The 14,769-nt window shown below is 39.1% G+C and overlaps 1 protein-coding gene across 1 annotated transcript in view; it reads left to right on the top strand.

The window, feature by feature from the left end:
- The window catches only part of pemt (phosphatidylethanolamine N-methyltransferase), a gene marked incomplete at its 3' end in the record, with an annotated part of 106,537 nt that overhangs the window by 35,375 nt on the left and 56,393 nt on the right, over nt 1–14,769 (top strand). Inside the window, exon 3 of the mRNA XM_080048606.1 lies at nt 7,064–7,179. Coding sequence (XP_079904732.1) covers nt 7,064–7,179 — 116 coding nt within the window. The remainder of the gene's footprint in view (nt 1–7,063; nt 7,180–14,769) is intronic.

Genomic DNA, 14,769 nt, shown 5'->3' with positions numbered 1-14,769 from the left:
TAGCTTCACAAGTATCTGTCTAAATAAAGTGTGTTTATAGACACTAAACTGTATTTGAATAAATGTTTGCATGTTCCACTTTCAAAGTGCACATTGCTATTTCAGTCTAAAGTGAGCAAAAACTGAGTCTATGCATGTGGTGTTGTGTAGAATGGTCATAGAGATTACATGTTTCTTTAATTAAAAAATAATTTCAATCTGTACAAGGTTCAGTGAGAATTGTATTCGATTAGGGTACCAAATATATTTTATTAAAGCAATATAAAGCATTATGTGTTTTAATGTGGAACCACAATGCTATAATGATTTAGATAAAGGAAATCAAAATGCATTTGAACTATTTTGTGGTAATTCTCAGATCATTTCTTTCTATGTTCATCAACTGGGTGATAGGACAAGATTCCTGGATTCTTCAGCCCGACTGCTTCAATTGAAAAGGAGTACAGCAGGCCTGGAGTGGCTAGTAACCCAACAACTGGATCTAAAGAGAGCGAAAAATTATTTAAATGTGCTCATTCAAATAACAGTGGCAGGACCAGGTTAAACTAGTGGTTGGTCACAGGAGAGTGATAATTAAGTTGTTTTATCTTGAGTCCATAATGAAAAAAATGGCACTGTTGTGTTTTTTTTATGTTTTACTGAGAATCAACAATGACATACACTTCAAGGAAGAGAGAGTAGAAAATAAGTATTTTACATTTACTTGTCAAACCTAACTGCTGAATCAGTGTGTCTTGTTCCACCATTGCTGTTAATCCATTTTGTCCCGAGCTACTAGGAGCTTCAGATATTCTGGTCCATAACAAAATTATATATCTTTTTCTTACCATAACAAAGCGTTTCATGAGAACTGATGTTATATATTACATATGTTTGCTCAGTATCATAACTAGTGGTACTGGGTGTTATGGTACACTTTACTGAGCTTTTTGAATGTCAATTTTTGGACGATCTGTCGTTAAACAATTGCCTAAGTGACACCTAAATAAATACATGCATTAGTTTTATTGTCTTTTTTAGAGGTATTGATGGTACTTGCTGTGTACCTACATGTTGTGTAACTACTGAAAAAAGTTAAATTTACTTCAAATAAATGTTCTTTCCTGTTCAGATATGCTGCCTATATATTTTTTAACTTTACTTTGGGGTCATCCAGTGTTACTCATCAGTTGAGCAAAACTTGTCTCTATTTTCTACTGTTACTAGTTTGTAGAGTGTCTACAGACACTAAACTGTTTTCACTTTAATTTGACAGTCCTAAGACCTCTCTACTAATGCTTAGTTGAACGTCGACTGATAGTTTGTTGAGAATCAACTATTTTCTCTGTTTTGCTCTGTTAATAGTGTGTAGACACTAAACTGTTTTCACTTTAATTTGACAGTCCCAAGACCTGTCTACTTATGCTAAGTTGAATATTGACTGATAGTTTGTCGACAGTCATATGACAATCAACAGGTAGTCACCTACACAGGGTGCCTATTGATTGATAAAACATTCTCATCTTTATTTTACAATGAACATACATGATCAACAGAGGGTTGAATGTTCATTCATTAGATGTGTTCCTTGTGAGTGGGGGAAAGTTGATCCATATGAAACGTAAGTTGAGAATTGGTTGATAACAGCAGTTGATAGTCAACTTACTAGAAGTTGACACTCAACTGATAGTTGAATATTTGTAAAGAACATGTAATAAAAAGTACAATGTCTGTTGCAGACTGTATTTGTAAAAATAAATTAACAAAATAAAATGATCTTATAGTTAACTAACACTTAGTTGAATGCATGTTACATATTTGATGACAAGCTTTGTTAAGTATCAACTAACTCACTGTTTAATATCAACTAACCATCTACTAATAATGCAACTAATAGTTAACTGACAGATAGTTGAATGCATGCTACGTGTACAAAACAACATCTACTAAACATGCAACTTATAGTTAACTGACAGTTGAATGCATTCTAAATATGTATCTACTTACTCACTGTTGAATATCAACTAAACATCTACTAATAGTGCAACCTATAGTTAACAGACAGTTAGTTGAATCCTTGTTTTTTTATCTGTTGAACAAGCACTGTTGAATATCAACTAATCATCTACTAATAGTGCAACTTATAGTTAACTTACAGTTAGTTGAATTCATGTTACGTATCTGTTGAGATATGTAAACTCATTCACTGTTGACATGCAACTGCGTATCAACTGATTGCTTGTTGAGTGTCAACTGTGGACTATCGAACTAAAGTGTTACCTTTTTTTTTAATGTGTGCTCTATACTTGATGTATTTTGTTCTTGATTCTGTAGAGCACCTTGAATGGCCTTGTTTCCGAAATGTGCTTTATAAATAAACTGGCCTTGCCTTGCCTATAAGTGTTTGTTTAATGGTTGATAATGACAACAAAGTTATCAAATGTTAATGCCAATATTTGAATTCCAAGAAATAAATTCCTCTTTAAACAAGGCCATTTTTATGGCTGGCGAACTTTCCACCAGACGGTCAATGCTTCTTAATGGATTTCAAGCAGTCTCGAAAAGATAGCTAATACACATTCTAATATTATTGTGATATTATTTCTGGAAAAGCACTTGCTTGGCCATAAAACTAATGCTTTAGTGTTTTTTGTCACTTTTAGTGTTTAAACTATTAGAAGTCACACCCCTACCTGTTACACTAGATATTTTTACCCTCCATAATCAGGCCCCTTCTCACCTCACTGACCTGCTTTACCATCACACTCACTGCCGTAGCTCTCGCTCCACTGATGCAAACCTCCTCTCCACACCACTCGGGACCAAGCACTCTACCTCGGGTGACAAAGCCTACACTGTAGCTGCCCCCTCCCTCTGGAACTCTTTAACCATACACATCTGAAACTGTAGTGACCTGTACACAATCAAATCATTGAGCAAAACCCACCTCTTCAAATAACCTTTAATCTCCAAACATATCCCTTTTTACTTACTTTTAACGTGCAGTTTTTATTTTTTTATGTAAAGTGACTCAGTATCCCGAAAAGCGCTATGCAAATAAGATCATGACATCAAACATATATACAGTATATTATATTAATCAATATATACTTATATTACCCACCCCAATTCTGTATTTGAGTATTGACATACCATTACGGTTAATAGTACAAGAGTAGTATAAGATAAGTAAAATTAACAGTCTGTCTAGCTATTCAGAATCTAAGCTTTCGTGCGTCATGAATCCTAAAAGTGTCCTTCCAGCCACGTATTTGTAAATGGTGTGTGTGTTTTATATACACTGATGATCAGTGTCAAAAACTCAAATTATAGCATTACAGAAATGTTTCTGTACCTGAAGGGCAGTCATTAAATTCACATAACTGCCTCCATGTTAGGCAAGCCACTGTACATAGCAACTATAGTGATCGACCGTCTCAGACTCAAAGTACCCTTTCAGTTTCAAAGTTGCCAACATTTCCTTTAATGTGTTTTTATTTGTTCCAGATTATGTTGATGTCCCCTCTAAAACTGAACCGTAAAAGTGTTTGGGTCCGAAATCATGGCGTGTAGATGTGTCATTCAAGCAATTTCGCAGCCAGCCTGAAAGCATTTCAGCTGAGTCATCGTTGCAGACATAAACTGGGTGATATAATAGGTTAGATCTGCAACCCCTACCCTTGAGGCAGGCAGTCATTATCTTATTAAGCTGTAAATAACATTAAAAGAGATGTCTTTGGGTAGCAATAAACTATTGGAAAAAAAAACCTCATAACCTCATGAAGCTCAGCAAAATAGCAAGGGTTTATCTACAGAGAAGCATTAATTCAGTGGATCATGATGTGATCACAGCCTATTATTCAGTTCTTATTTCTAGTATGCAAGTTGAGATTTTGCCAATAAATGTCAAGAGGATGCAAAAATATTGTGATTAATCCATTCTGCATGATGAATATTAATACTGTGGAAATCTGGCCAGAATTTCTAAAAACTTTTTCATGGAATGGAAGGATTTTAATGAATTGTGGAAAGGGGGAAACGGTCAAAAGTTGTAATGCTGAAATGATTATTTCGACCAATCAATGCACGGCAGTGTGTAGCTCCACCTTTTAGGCATGGTTCCCCAATCAGGGTTTTTCCTGGCTCAGAATGGGCCTTTGGGGGGTCAGTACGCGACCGACTTTTTTTGGGGTCGCGACAGTAAAGACAAACGGTTTGTGTATTTTAAGAGGGGTGTTGGGAGAGGGGAGTTTCTGTCCAGCTCAAGAGCATTTCAGTCAGCCTGTCAATCACTGCGTTACCATGGAGCTCACTGACGCTTATGAAATCACAATAAACAACCTGTAGATATGAAGTCAAAATACTAATAATGACTAGGCCTACCTGTTTAATACTTTAATTGTTTCTAATTGATCTAAACCATGGAAGAAGGTAGGGCTGCTCAATTATGAAAAAATCATAATCATGATTATTTTGAGTAATCACATTGTGTTATCACGATTATTAAAGACAGTTAATCATTGATTTAAGAACATTATGCATTTATTTTACTTTTAACAAGGTTTTTTTCTAAAAACACCATGACTTTGGACTTTAAACAAAGGCCTAATTGAACTGAAAACAGGGAGAATAGAAATAGGCTAAATAAGTGAAACATATTTTTAATAATTTAATAAAAATATGTCAAAATAAAAATAACCAGTTGTAAATGGTGTTGATAGGGCACGTCTTTTGCTAGCATTGAATGTAAGGGCATGATTTATTTATGTCTCATGGAGCTGGCTGGATAGGCAGTTGACTCGACTTAAAGTGAATAAACAAATTGGTCGGGATGTTTAAAGGTGCAGATCAGGTCGTATATCACTTTTCTTTCTCTCTCTCTGTCTCTCGGTCGCGTATGTCATGTTACTCGCGTGTCCGCGCGTGACAAATCTTGCACATTATTTTAGTTTGTTGTGAGTTTGAAGTGTTTTCAGACAACACAATTAGTTTTACCTTTATTCTCGTCATCTAGAAGTTTTTCAAAACACCCGGCAATGCGCAACATCTCCCTCGTACTCTCTGGACTAGCCGTTAGCAAAACTATCAGGTGAGGGAGGGGCCGAGCGGAGCTCACGGCTGAAAGGGTTTGCTGCATTTATAAGCCTGCATGCCCCGGCGAGCGGAACAATGATAGTTTAATAACGATTATCCCCGACCTGATTTCTTTTTTTACAACTGAGATTGCAAGTAATATGACTGGAATGGCGCGGAAATGGAAACACATTTGGAGCCGTTTTAAGTAGATTTTTATTTATTTATCTATATATATATAAAAAAAAAACACTTTGGCGCTGAGGATTTTCCTTTGGGGGGCGCTAAAATTCCTTTGGCGGGCGCCAACATTTTTTGAATGCAGGAAAAACCCTGCCAATGGAGGAATACTGAAAATAGGAGCGGCTTAAAGCGGTTAGGCTCGCTTATATCCGTACCCTACCCAACTCTTGTCAAATGAAAAGCCAAAATAAGCGGGCCGAGCTGCTCCTTCCCGACCTGCTCTGCTCAGTGGAAACGAGGCAATGGAAAGAGACTAAAATAAAGTCCTTTGTTCAGTTATTGTGAAGATCAAAAGGATTCTAAAACAATTAGTCTTCATCAACTACCTCTGACTATATGACAATTTCTCAAGTCCATTCAAAAGCTCTGCTAAGAAATTATCTTGTAAAAGATATGCTCAGCCTTGCCCATAGAGCTAAAAACAAAGTATGAATTTGTATAGTTCTGCCATATCTTAAGCCATGCTTTTAATCACCTAAAAGCACCAACAGTGACTTTTATTAATTTCGTCACCATTTGAAGTTTGTTTTCTCACCTGCAATCTTTTCCCTCCTATTTTTATATCTTTCCTCTCTTAAACATAAAAAGGTGTTGCCATGGCAGCCTTTGTGTTTTCTGCTCTGTTTTTTTTTCATAAGACGCAAAGACACACTTCCTCAGCCCACAGTCATTAATAGCTATTGAGTTTGTCAGTCCTTTCAGTCAGGATGGCCACAGACATACAAGGTTACAATGTGGACAGAAATGCAAGGGCATTCTATTTTGCACAACTGGGTTGAATAGTTTTAAGTGCATGTAGGAAACTGCCAATCCATTAAGTACCAATGTCTTTAAATCATTTTGAAAACAAAAAAGGCACTCTATAATTAATTTTTTTAAATTTCTATAGAAAACAAAAAAATGTCAGACACTTAAAACCAACTCTTTTATCAACAATGACTTTCATTGCCTTCAGTTTCGGGCGACTATTAATTTGTTTGTTTACCTCCAGTTTATGCACTGGGACCCAAGCAGCAGGAATGGCAAAAACCATTTGATCTATTTTTCTGTCAGACAATTCAATTTAATAACACAGATTGGAGAAAATATGTTAAGGCAACAACATAAGAACGACAACCTAATAATAACATACAATTTTTATGCTGTTAAAAATAAATAAAATTAATGATGTGCATGTATATGATGTCACTAGTTGTTACAAAACTACAGACCATTTTCACCCCACTGAGCAGTTCCCCCTTGGTTTTAAATGGCATTTTACTTTCAGCATTGTTTCAATATAACTGGCTCATTTTACTGTCCTGGTTGAGTCCCACGGCTCTCATCAGTGTATTTTCCAGTCTCCTCTACAGTTTGTGTATGGAAAGCGCTTCAATGAACTATCTGGTTTATATACTGGAGCGTTAAACAGAAAAAGAGCCAGTTATTTGCCTAGGGAGTCTGTGGAGGCCAATCCTTAACTAGAAAATATAAATAGACCAATCAGGTTAGCAGGTGAAATGGTGATGCTGCTTAGTACTGCTGTATGTGTTCATAATATTTCAGTTTTGGTGCCAAGTGAAAATAAATGAATGAATGCAGTAAACGCAGATTTATCTTTTGAAGTAAATATTTCACCATTACAAACATTGGGGCATTTTAGGCTGGAAGTTGTTCCCCTTTGCCTATTAAGGGAACTACCCCCTCTAGATTTTCGATAACTACTTGACGGGATTTTAAAGGGGAAAACACCATTATCTAAAATCCCCTGCTCTCTGTCATTTGTCAGGTGGCAAGATGGGAGCATCGCACACATAGACTCTCCAGGCTGTTTGGCAGCCCCTACCTGGCCTGTTACTGCCTCGGCTTCGTCATCATTCTGCTCAACGTGTACCGCAGCCACAGGTATGCCATTTGAAGTCATTTCTTTCCTCTTCATTTTCATCAAGCTAAGTTTCAATCAATTAAAATTGTATTTATATCACGGGTTATCTTTGATCAGCAACATCAAATTATTGTGAATTAAGGTTCAAGGTATCTTTATTATCCCCGAGGGTCAATTTGTTGTACAGTTGAGCAGTAAAGAAAGAACAGCAAACATATAACATATAAGACAACAAATAACACAAACCGATCACATTTACATGTGGTCATTGACCAGACTGATGGCAGCAGGCATAAATGATTTCTTTAACCGGTTGTTTCGGCAAGGTGGAAGCCTGTATCTGCGCCCTGATGGCCGCAGGGTAAACTCAGAGTACAGGGGATGGGTTGAGTCAGCCATAATTGAACAGGCCTTCCCCTACCTGTATAAGGTCAGGTCATTGAGGTTACTCAATTGGGTTCCAGCAATCTTGATGCACACATTGACAATTGCCTGCAGCCGATTTTTCAGCTTCACAGAAAGTGACCCGTGCCAGCAGACAACAAAACGTAAGAACAGATTCAATAAAACAAGAATACAATTTTTTCATAAAAGTGGTGTCAACATTAAAACTGCACAGCTTCCGATAAAAGTACATACGCTGATGTGCTTTCTTGCATACAGCATCAACATGGGGCTCAAAGCTTAATTTTTGGTCAATCACAGTCCCAAGGTATTTGCTCACTACAGGACCGTGTTCAGGGTCGTCACCGCTGAGGAGGGACACAATAATAGAATCATCTGCAAATTTTAAAATGTGGCGTCTGTCGTGTCAGCTCCGACATTGATTTGTGTATAAAACAAATAAAAGAGGTGAGAGGACACAGCCTTTGGGGGATCAGGTGGAGGAGAAAAGGACATCTGAAAAAACACCATTCACCCTCACCCGTTGTGACTTGACTGTTAAAAAGCCAACTCAGCAGGCCAGCATCAATGTTAAAAAGACTCTTCAAGCTGTCTGCTAAAACATGGGGCTGGATGAAGTGGAGCTCTGATTGAATCTGACGGAGTTCTACGGCTCCCATTTTTAGTTAAGTACGGGCCCTCAAGTATTGAGGGCCCGTAATTATTACTCTCCACCATACTTTTTCTTACTTCTTCATACTTCTTCCGCCTCATTTTCTAGCTCCTATTCCTCCCACACCGTTACACGCAGACATGCAAACACTTCACACAACGTGCGTCCCAACCCCACGGAGTGTGCTATTATACAGTTTTTTGAATTTCTGCTAGGGGGCGCTGTTATTAAGCCCCGACTGAACAAACTTTGAGAGGCCACGCCCCGCACACCGCAAGTCCGATTCACTTGAAATTTCTCACACAGGTGTATGTTAGGGTGCTCTACAAAAAAGCCTCTGGGACCTCTGGGATAAAAGTCCGCCTGGGATTATTTTCCGCTAATTAGCATACACTGAAAAACAGGGTTTTAACCACAACTTTCTCAAATTTTACTTTATCAACACCAAATTTCTAATGGAGCCTCAGGGGGACTATGACACACATGCCCGTAAAAGATTAGTAAGAAAGCTTGAAAAATATGGCCGCCATTGACCAAAATGTTTACACGGGGGCGAGGTTTATTAGCAAATTGGCCATAACTCCTTAACCATATGTCCTATCATCATCAAACTTGCTGGGTATGTGCAGAAGTCATGTGGTAGCATGTCCCTCGAAGCTCATCGAGATTAACCCATAGGGGGCGCCACAAATGCCCCCTGACTCTGATTGACTTGAAATTTATTACACTTGTACAGCTCATGGTACTCTACAATATAGCCTCTTGGACCATAGGGGTCAGCCATGATTATTTTTGACCAAAACGTTTACGCAGGGGCGGGGCTTATTGACAAATTGGCCATAACTCCTTAACCATAGGTCCTATCATCATCAAACTTGCAGGATATGTGCAGAAGTCATGTGGTAGCATGTCCCTCGATACTTATCGAGATAAACCCATAGGGGGCGCCACAAATGCCCCCTGACTCCGATTGACTTGAAATTTATTACACATGTACAGCTCATGGTGCTCTACAATATAGCCTCTCGGACCGTAGGGGTCAGCCATGATTTTTTTCCCCTAATTTAAAGGACCTGAAATACAGTCAAGTGACATCTACTTTGTGGATTTCCAACCTATCGTCACCAAATTGTATACACAGCATTAGGGGATCGATGTACCCGCGTGTACAAAGTTCTAGTTTGAATTATTCTGCTGGGGTTTGTGGCCTGTGCTTGTTCACACCAAAGAGTTCACACCAAACACTACCAACATTTGTTGTATCTCGCAACAATGCACACACCAGCTGTGTGTGTGTATTACCAGGAACTCCCAGTATTATTATTTGTAATATTATATTGTTATTTTCCTATTCTATGACATCGAGGAATTGCGGTCTTAAGGTGCATTCCTACTATCCGCGTATGCACGACCGTATAGGGCCCATGATGTAAAAATTGTAGACCCCTCACGCGCGTGCAGCCCAAAATTTGGTGCGTGCCGATCTCTATGGAGAACGGCAGGGGACTTGTTTGAAGTATGAATGCAACTGCACATAAGCAGACCGCAAACTTATAAGTCTGTGGACGCCAAGCATGCAGAGCCCTTAAAAGTTAAGGGCATACTCTAACACGTTCTAGATTGAATTTGGGTTTTTCTATTGCTGTAGTACGCGGTTATTCAGCATTCAAAATGTAGTGTTTAAAGTTTGGTATTAACACAACTTCAGTCATACAGCCATGGTATATAAAGTGCTTTTTAGGTCATTGGGCGATAACGCATAAAATAGCAGTCATTCACATGATAACTTTTTTCAGTAACCAGACATGTAACTATTTGCATTTGCTGCTGAGTAAATGCTTAACTAATGTTAGAACTTTTCAATGAGTAACAAGTTAACTTTTTAAGTCCCTTGCCAAAATTCCTCCAACCTCGCTTCCATTTTCGCCTTCCATTGCTGTTTCTCTCACTTATATTGTATTACCTTAAGAGAATGCATATATTTCATTTGCCCTTTATTTCCTTTACATTATTGGGAGGCCAGGAAGCAAGACATCCTAGGCTTCATTTCATCTGAAAGAGCAGCACCCTCTTCCAAAGCATTTCAGCATATATCCGGCCCACCCCAATCCACAATGTAAAATGCAGAACGCAAAAGGCCGGTCTTATATAACGAAGACACTTGACACCACACCCAGCTGAGCAACTTTGATAAACCTTTTGTCATTCTGTTCAGTTTCGTTGCACAGCCCTGTTTCTTCTTTCATTCGCAGTTCCATATATTTTCTTCCTCTTTCTTCTACCTCTGTGTGTGTCCCTTATTTTTCTCCCTCCCTGCTGATCTTCTTTCTTCCTCCCATCCTAATCTATCCGAGACCTTGTTCGAAATTGTGACAAAGCACCCTCATCAAAAACCACACATATACAGTAGACAATGCCAGTGTGAGAAGATAATATTTTCCCTCTCTCAAAGGAAGTCTGTGATGACCGTTGCCGGGCAACAACGCTTTTGGAAAAAGCTGCCTTAAAGCGATAAATTGTCTTTCTTGTTTTCTCTGTGCCTCTGAGGAGAATTTCTATAGACATACTGTACATTGCAACATGGGAAACTAAAAACAGCAGTACCAATTATTTACTGAGATGATGAAAAATAACCAATTTAGCATTTGGCATGCTTTCAGATGCACTTTATCTCTGTAATGGGACTCAAATTCCAATAATTTCATTGAAAATGTAGAACACTTTTATGTAACTTTGCTTGTTTGCTGGCAAACTCGAAAGCACCTGCTGGCACATGGCTCTGCTTTTCAGCAAAAGTAAAGAAGTGAGTAGTTATTGGGTATAACACACCCTGTTTTATAATATTGTATGTGCTTGTCAAGTCAGCTTATTGCTTATGTACATTCCGAATACATTTGAATTGTATTATTCTTCATGTATGTTCTTCCAGACAATTTGATACATTTAATACAATTATACAAATTACTTTGTATATGTTAGTTAAGTATTACACAATGTGTACTTTATGGCTGTTACGGCTGGACAGGGAGGACACAGGCGCGGAGACGGTACCAGTTCAAGAATGTTTATTTAAAAAGAATCATCTGGGGGTTTGGGCCGTGATCCGGGGAAATCCTACTGTCCTGGGGGGATCCAGGGGGAGAGCAACTGAGAATGTCCAGGGGATTGAGCGAGAGCAGGCTTGAGCAGGCGGGCAGAGGGGTCCGGGAGGAAGTGCTGGCTGGTGCAGGTTGGAGCCGGTGGTTGGAGTCAGGCCGGGAGAGCTGAGGCAGAGAGAACAGGAATTAGGATGAGGCTAGCTGCAAACAGGTAGGTAAGCTAGGAAGAGCGACTGACTGTGAGGAACTGAGACTACAATCTGGCAGTGTCTGGAAGGTTGGGCCGGGTATATGAAAAGCGGTTGATTAGTGATTGCTGGCAGCTGTGAGTGCTTCACCTGACTCCAATCCTGCAATACACCAGACTATGGCTGTGTTCGGAAAGCCATACTAACGTCCTACATACTCAACATCTACAGGTCCTTCTCATATAATTAGCATATTGTGATAAAGTTCAATATTTTCTGTAATGTACTGATAAACATTAGACTTTTATATATTTTAGATTCATTACACACAACTGAAGTAGTTCAAGCCTTTTATTGTTTTAATATTGATGATTTTGGCAAAAAAGTAAAGAAAAACCAAAAATCCCTATCCCAAAAAATTAGCATATTTCATCCGACCAATAAAAGAAAAGTGTTTTTAATACAAAAAAGTCAACCTTCAAATAATTATGTTCAGTTATGCACTCAATACTTGGTTGGGAATCCTTTCGCAGAAAAGACTGCTTCAATGCGGCGTGGCATGGAGGCAATCAGCCTGTGGCACTGCTGAGGTGTTATGGAGGCCCAGGATGCTTCGATAGCGGCCTTAAGCTCATCCACAGTGTTGGGTCTGGTGTCTTTCAACTTCTTCTTCACAATATCCCACAGATTCTCTATGGGGTTCAGGTCAGGAGAGTTGGCAGGCCAATTGAGCACAGTAATACCATGGTCAGTAAACCATTTACCAGTGGTTTTGGCACTGTGAGCAGGTGCCAGGTCTTGTTGAAAAATGAAATATTCATCTCCATAAAGCTTTTCAGCAGATGGAAGCATGAAGTGCTCCAAAATCTCCTGATAGCTAGCTGCATTGACCCTGCCTTTGATAAAACACAGTGGACCAACACCAGCAGCTGACATGGCACCCCAGACCATCAATGACTGTGGGTACTTGACACTGGACTTCAGGCATTTTGGCATTTCCTTCTCCCCAGTCTTCCTCCAGACTCTGGCACCTTGATTTCCGAATGACATGCACAATTTGCTTTCATCCGAAAAAAGTACTTTGGACCACTGAGCAACAGTCCAGTGCTGCTTCTCTGTAGCCCAGGTCAGGCGCTTCTGCCGCTGTTTCTGGTTCAAAAGTGGCTTGACCTGGGGAATGCGGCACCTGTAGCCCATTTCCTGCACACGCCTGTGCACGGTGGCTCTGGATGTTTCTACTCCAGACTCAGTCCACTGCTTCCGCATGTCCCCCAAGGTCTGGAATCGGCCCTTCTCCACAATCCTCCTCAGGGTCCGGTCACCTCTTCTGGTTGTGCAGCGTTTTCTGCCACACTTTTTCCTTCCCACAGACTTCCCACTGAGGTGCCTTGATACAGCACTCTGGGAACAGCCTATTCGCTCAGAAATTTCTTTCTGTGTCTTACCCTCTTGCTTGAGGGTGTCAATGATGGCCTTCTGGACAGCAGTCAGGTCGGCAGTCTTACCCATGATTGCGGTTTTGAGTAATGAACCAGGCTGGGAGTTTTTAAAAGCCTCAGGAATCTTTTGCAGGTGTTTAGAGTTAATTAGTTGATTCAGATGATTAGGTTAAGAGCTCGTTTAGAGTACCTTTTCATGATATGCTAATTTTTTGAGATAGGAATTTGGGGTTTTCATGAGCTGTATGCCAAAATCATCAGTATTAAAACAACGAAAGACCTGAAATATTTCAGTTGGTGTGCAATGAATCTAAAATATATGAAAGTTCAATTATTATCATTACATTATGGAAAATAATCAACTTTATCACAATATACTAATTATATGAGAAGGACCTGTATATACTACATACTTTCTACTCAAAGATCGATTGTGTATGCGAGGTGCGTCGAAACTTTTTCAGTTGAAGTATACTCAAGCAATAAAGAATTTCTTCTTCTTCTTATAAGATTCCAGCCGTTTAGACGCCGTTTAGCGTATTGCCGCCCTCCACAGGTTAGATATAGAACTACATTTTTACATACAGTCCTGTGTTGTGCAGGAAATGCAGATTTGTAAATAAAGAATTTAAACCTTAAAACCTTCCTTGTCATTTGAAAAGACGCGATGCATTGTGGGGCGGTTGAGTATGAAAAGTATCCAATCGATCCATACCCAAAATCTTCCCGGAAGTTAGTACTCATCCGGGAATTTCTCGCATACCCAAACTCGCATACCCAACCTTCACATACTCAAATTGAAGTCAAAATGAGTATGAGTAGGACGTTAGTATGGCTTTCCGAACACGGGCAAAGGGCAAAACAAAACAGAGGCAAAGAGGCCCAGGCAGGATCATGACAATGGCTTCTTTAATACATGTAACATACAAACTTTGCATTATTTTTTTATGGGTTTTTGACATGATGTTCTAAGTGGACTATGCTTCACACCCTGTTTTATAATGTTTAATGTGCTTCTTAAGTCAGATCAATCGCCTGCGCTTTTTCATGTTATTCCGTTAATAGGCAAGGCAAGGCAATTTTATTTATATAGCACAATTCAGACACAAGGCCACTCAAAGTGCTTTACAGGGGCAAGATTAAAATACACAACACACATCAGAAAAGCGAATAAATAAAACATTTAAAAGCAAATGAATAACATTTATATAAAATAAAAATTACAGGTTAAAATGGAAACAGAAAAGTCTTCAGACTTGATTTAAAAGAGCTGGGAGTTGCAGCAGACCTCAAGTTCTCTGGGAGTTTGTTCCAAAGATTTGGTGCATAAAAATTAAAAGCTGCTTCTCCTTGTTTAGTCCTAACTCTGGGGACTGTAAGCAGACCTGTCCCAGACGACCTAAGGGCTTTGGACGGCTCATAACGTATCAGCAGATCAGTAATATATTTTGGCCCTAGACCATTTAGGGCTTTATAAACCAACATCAACATTTTGAAATCAATTCTTTGAGTGACAGGAAGCCAGTGTAAAGACCTCAGAACTGGGGTAATGTGATCCACTTTTTTGGTCCTGGTGAGTACTCAAGCAGCAACGTTCTGAATTAGCTGAAGCTGTCTGATAGATTTTTTTGGAAGGCCTGCAATAACACTGTTACAGTAGTCAAGTCTACTAAAGATAAATGCATGGACAAGTTTTTCTAAATATTGCTTAGACATAAGCCCTTTAATTCTTGATATGTTTTTAAGGTGGTAATAAGCTGACTTATTAATTGATTTAATGTGTTTTTTGAAATTACAGCCTGAGTCTATGACAACCAAGATTTCTGGC

This window comes from Ammodytes marinus (assembly GCF_949987685.1).
Source record: "Ammodytes marinus genome assembly, chromosome: 20".
NCBI lineage: Eukaryota > Metazoa > Chordata > Actinopteri > Uranoscopiformes > Ammodytidae > Ammodytes > Ammodytes marinus.
The sequence above is the reverse complement of the archived record's forward strand: the minus strand, read 5'-3'. Positions and strand labels throughout refer to the sequence as shown.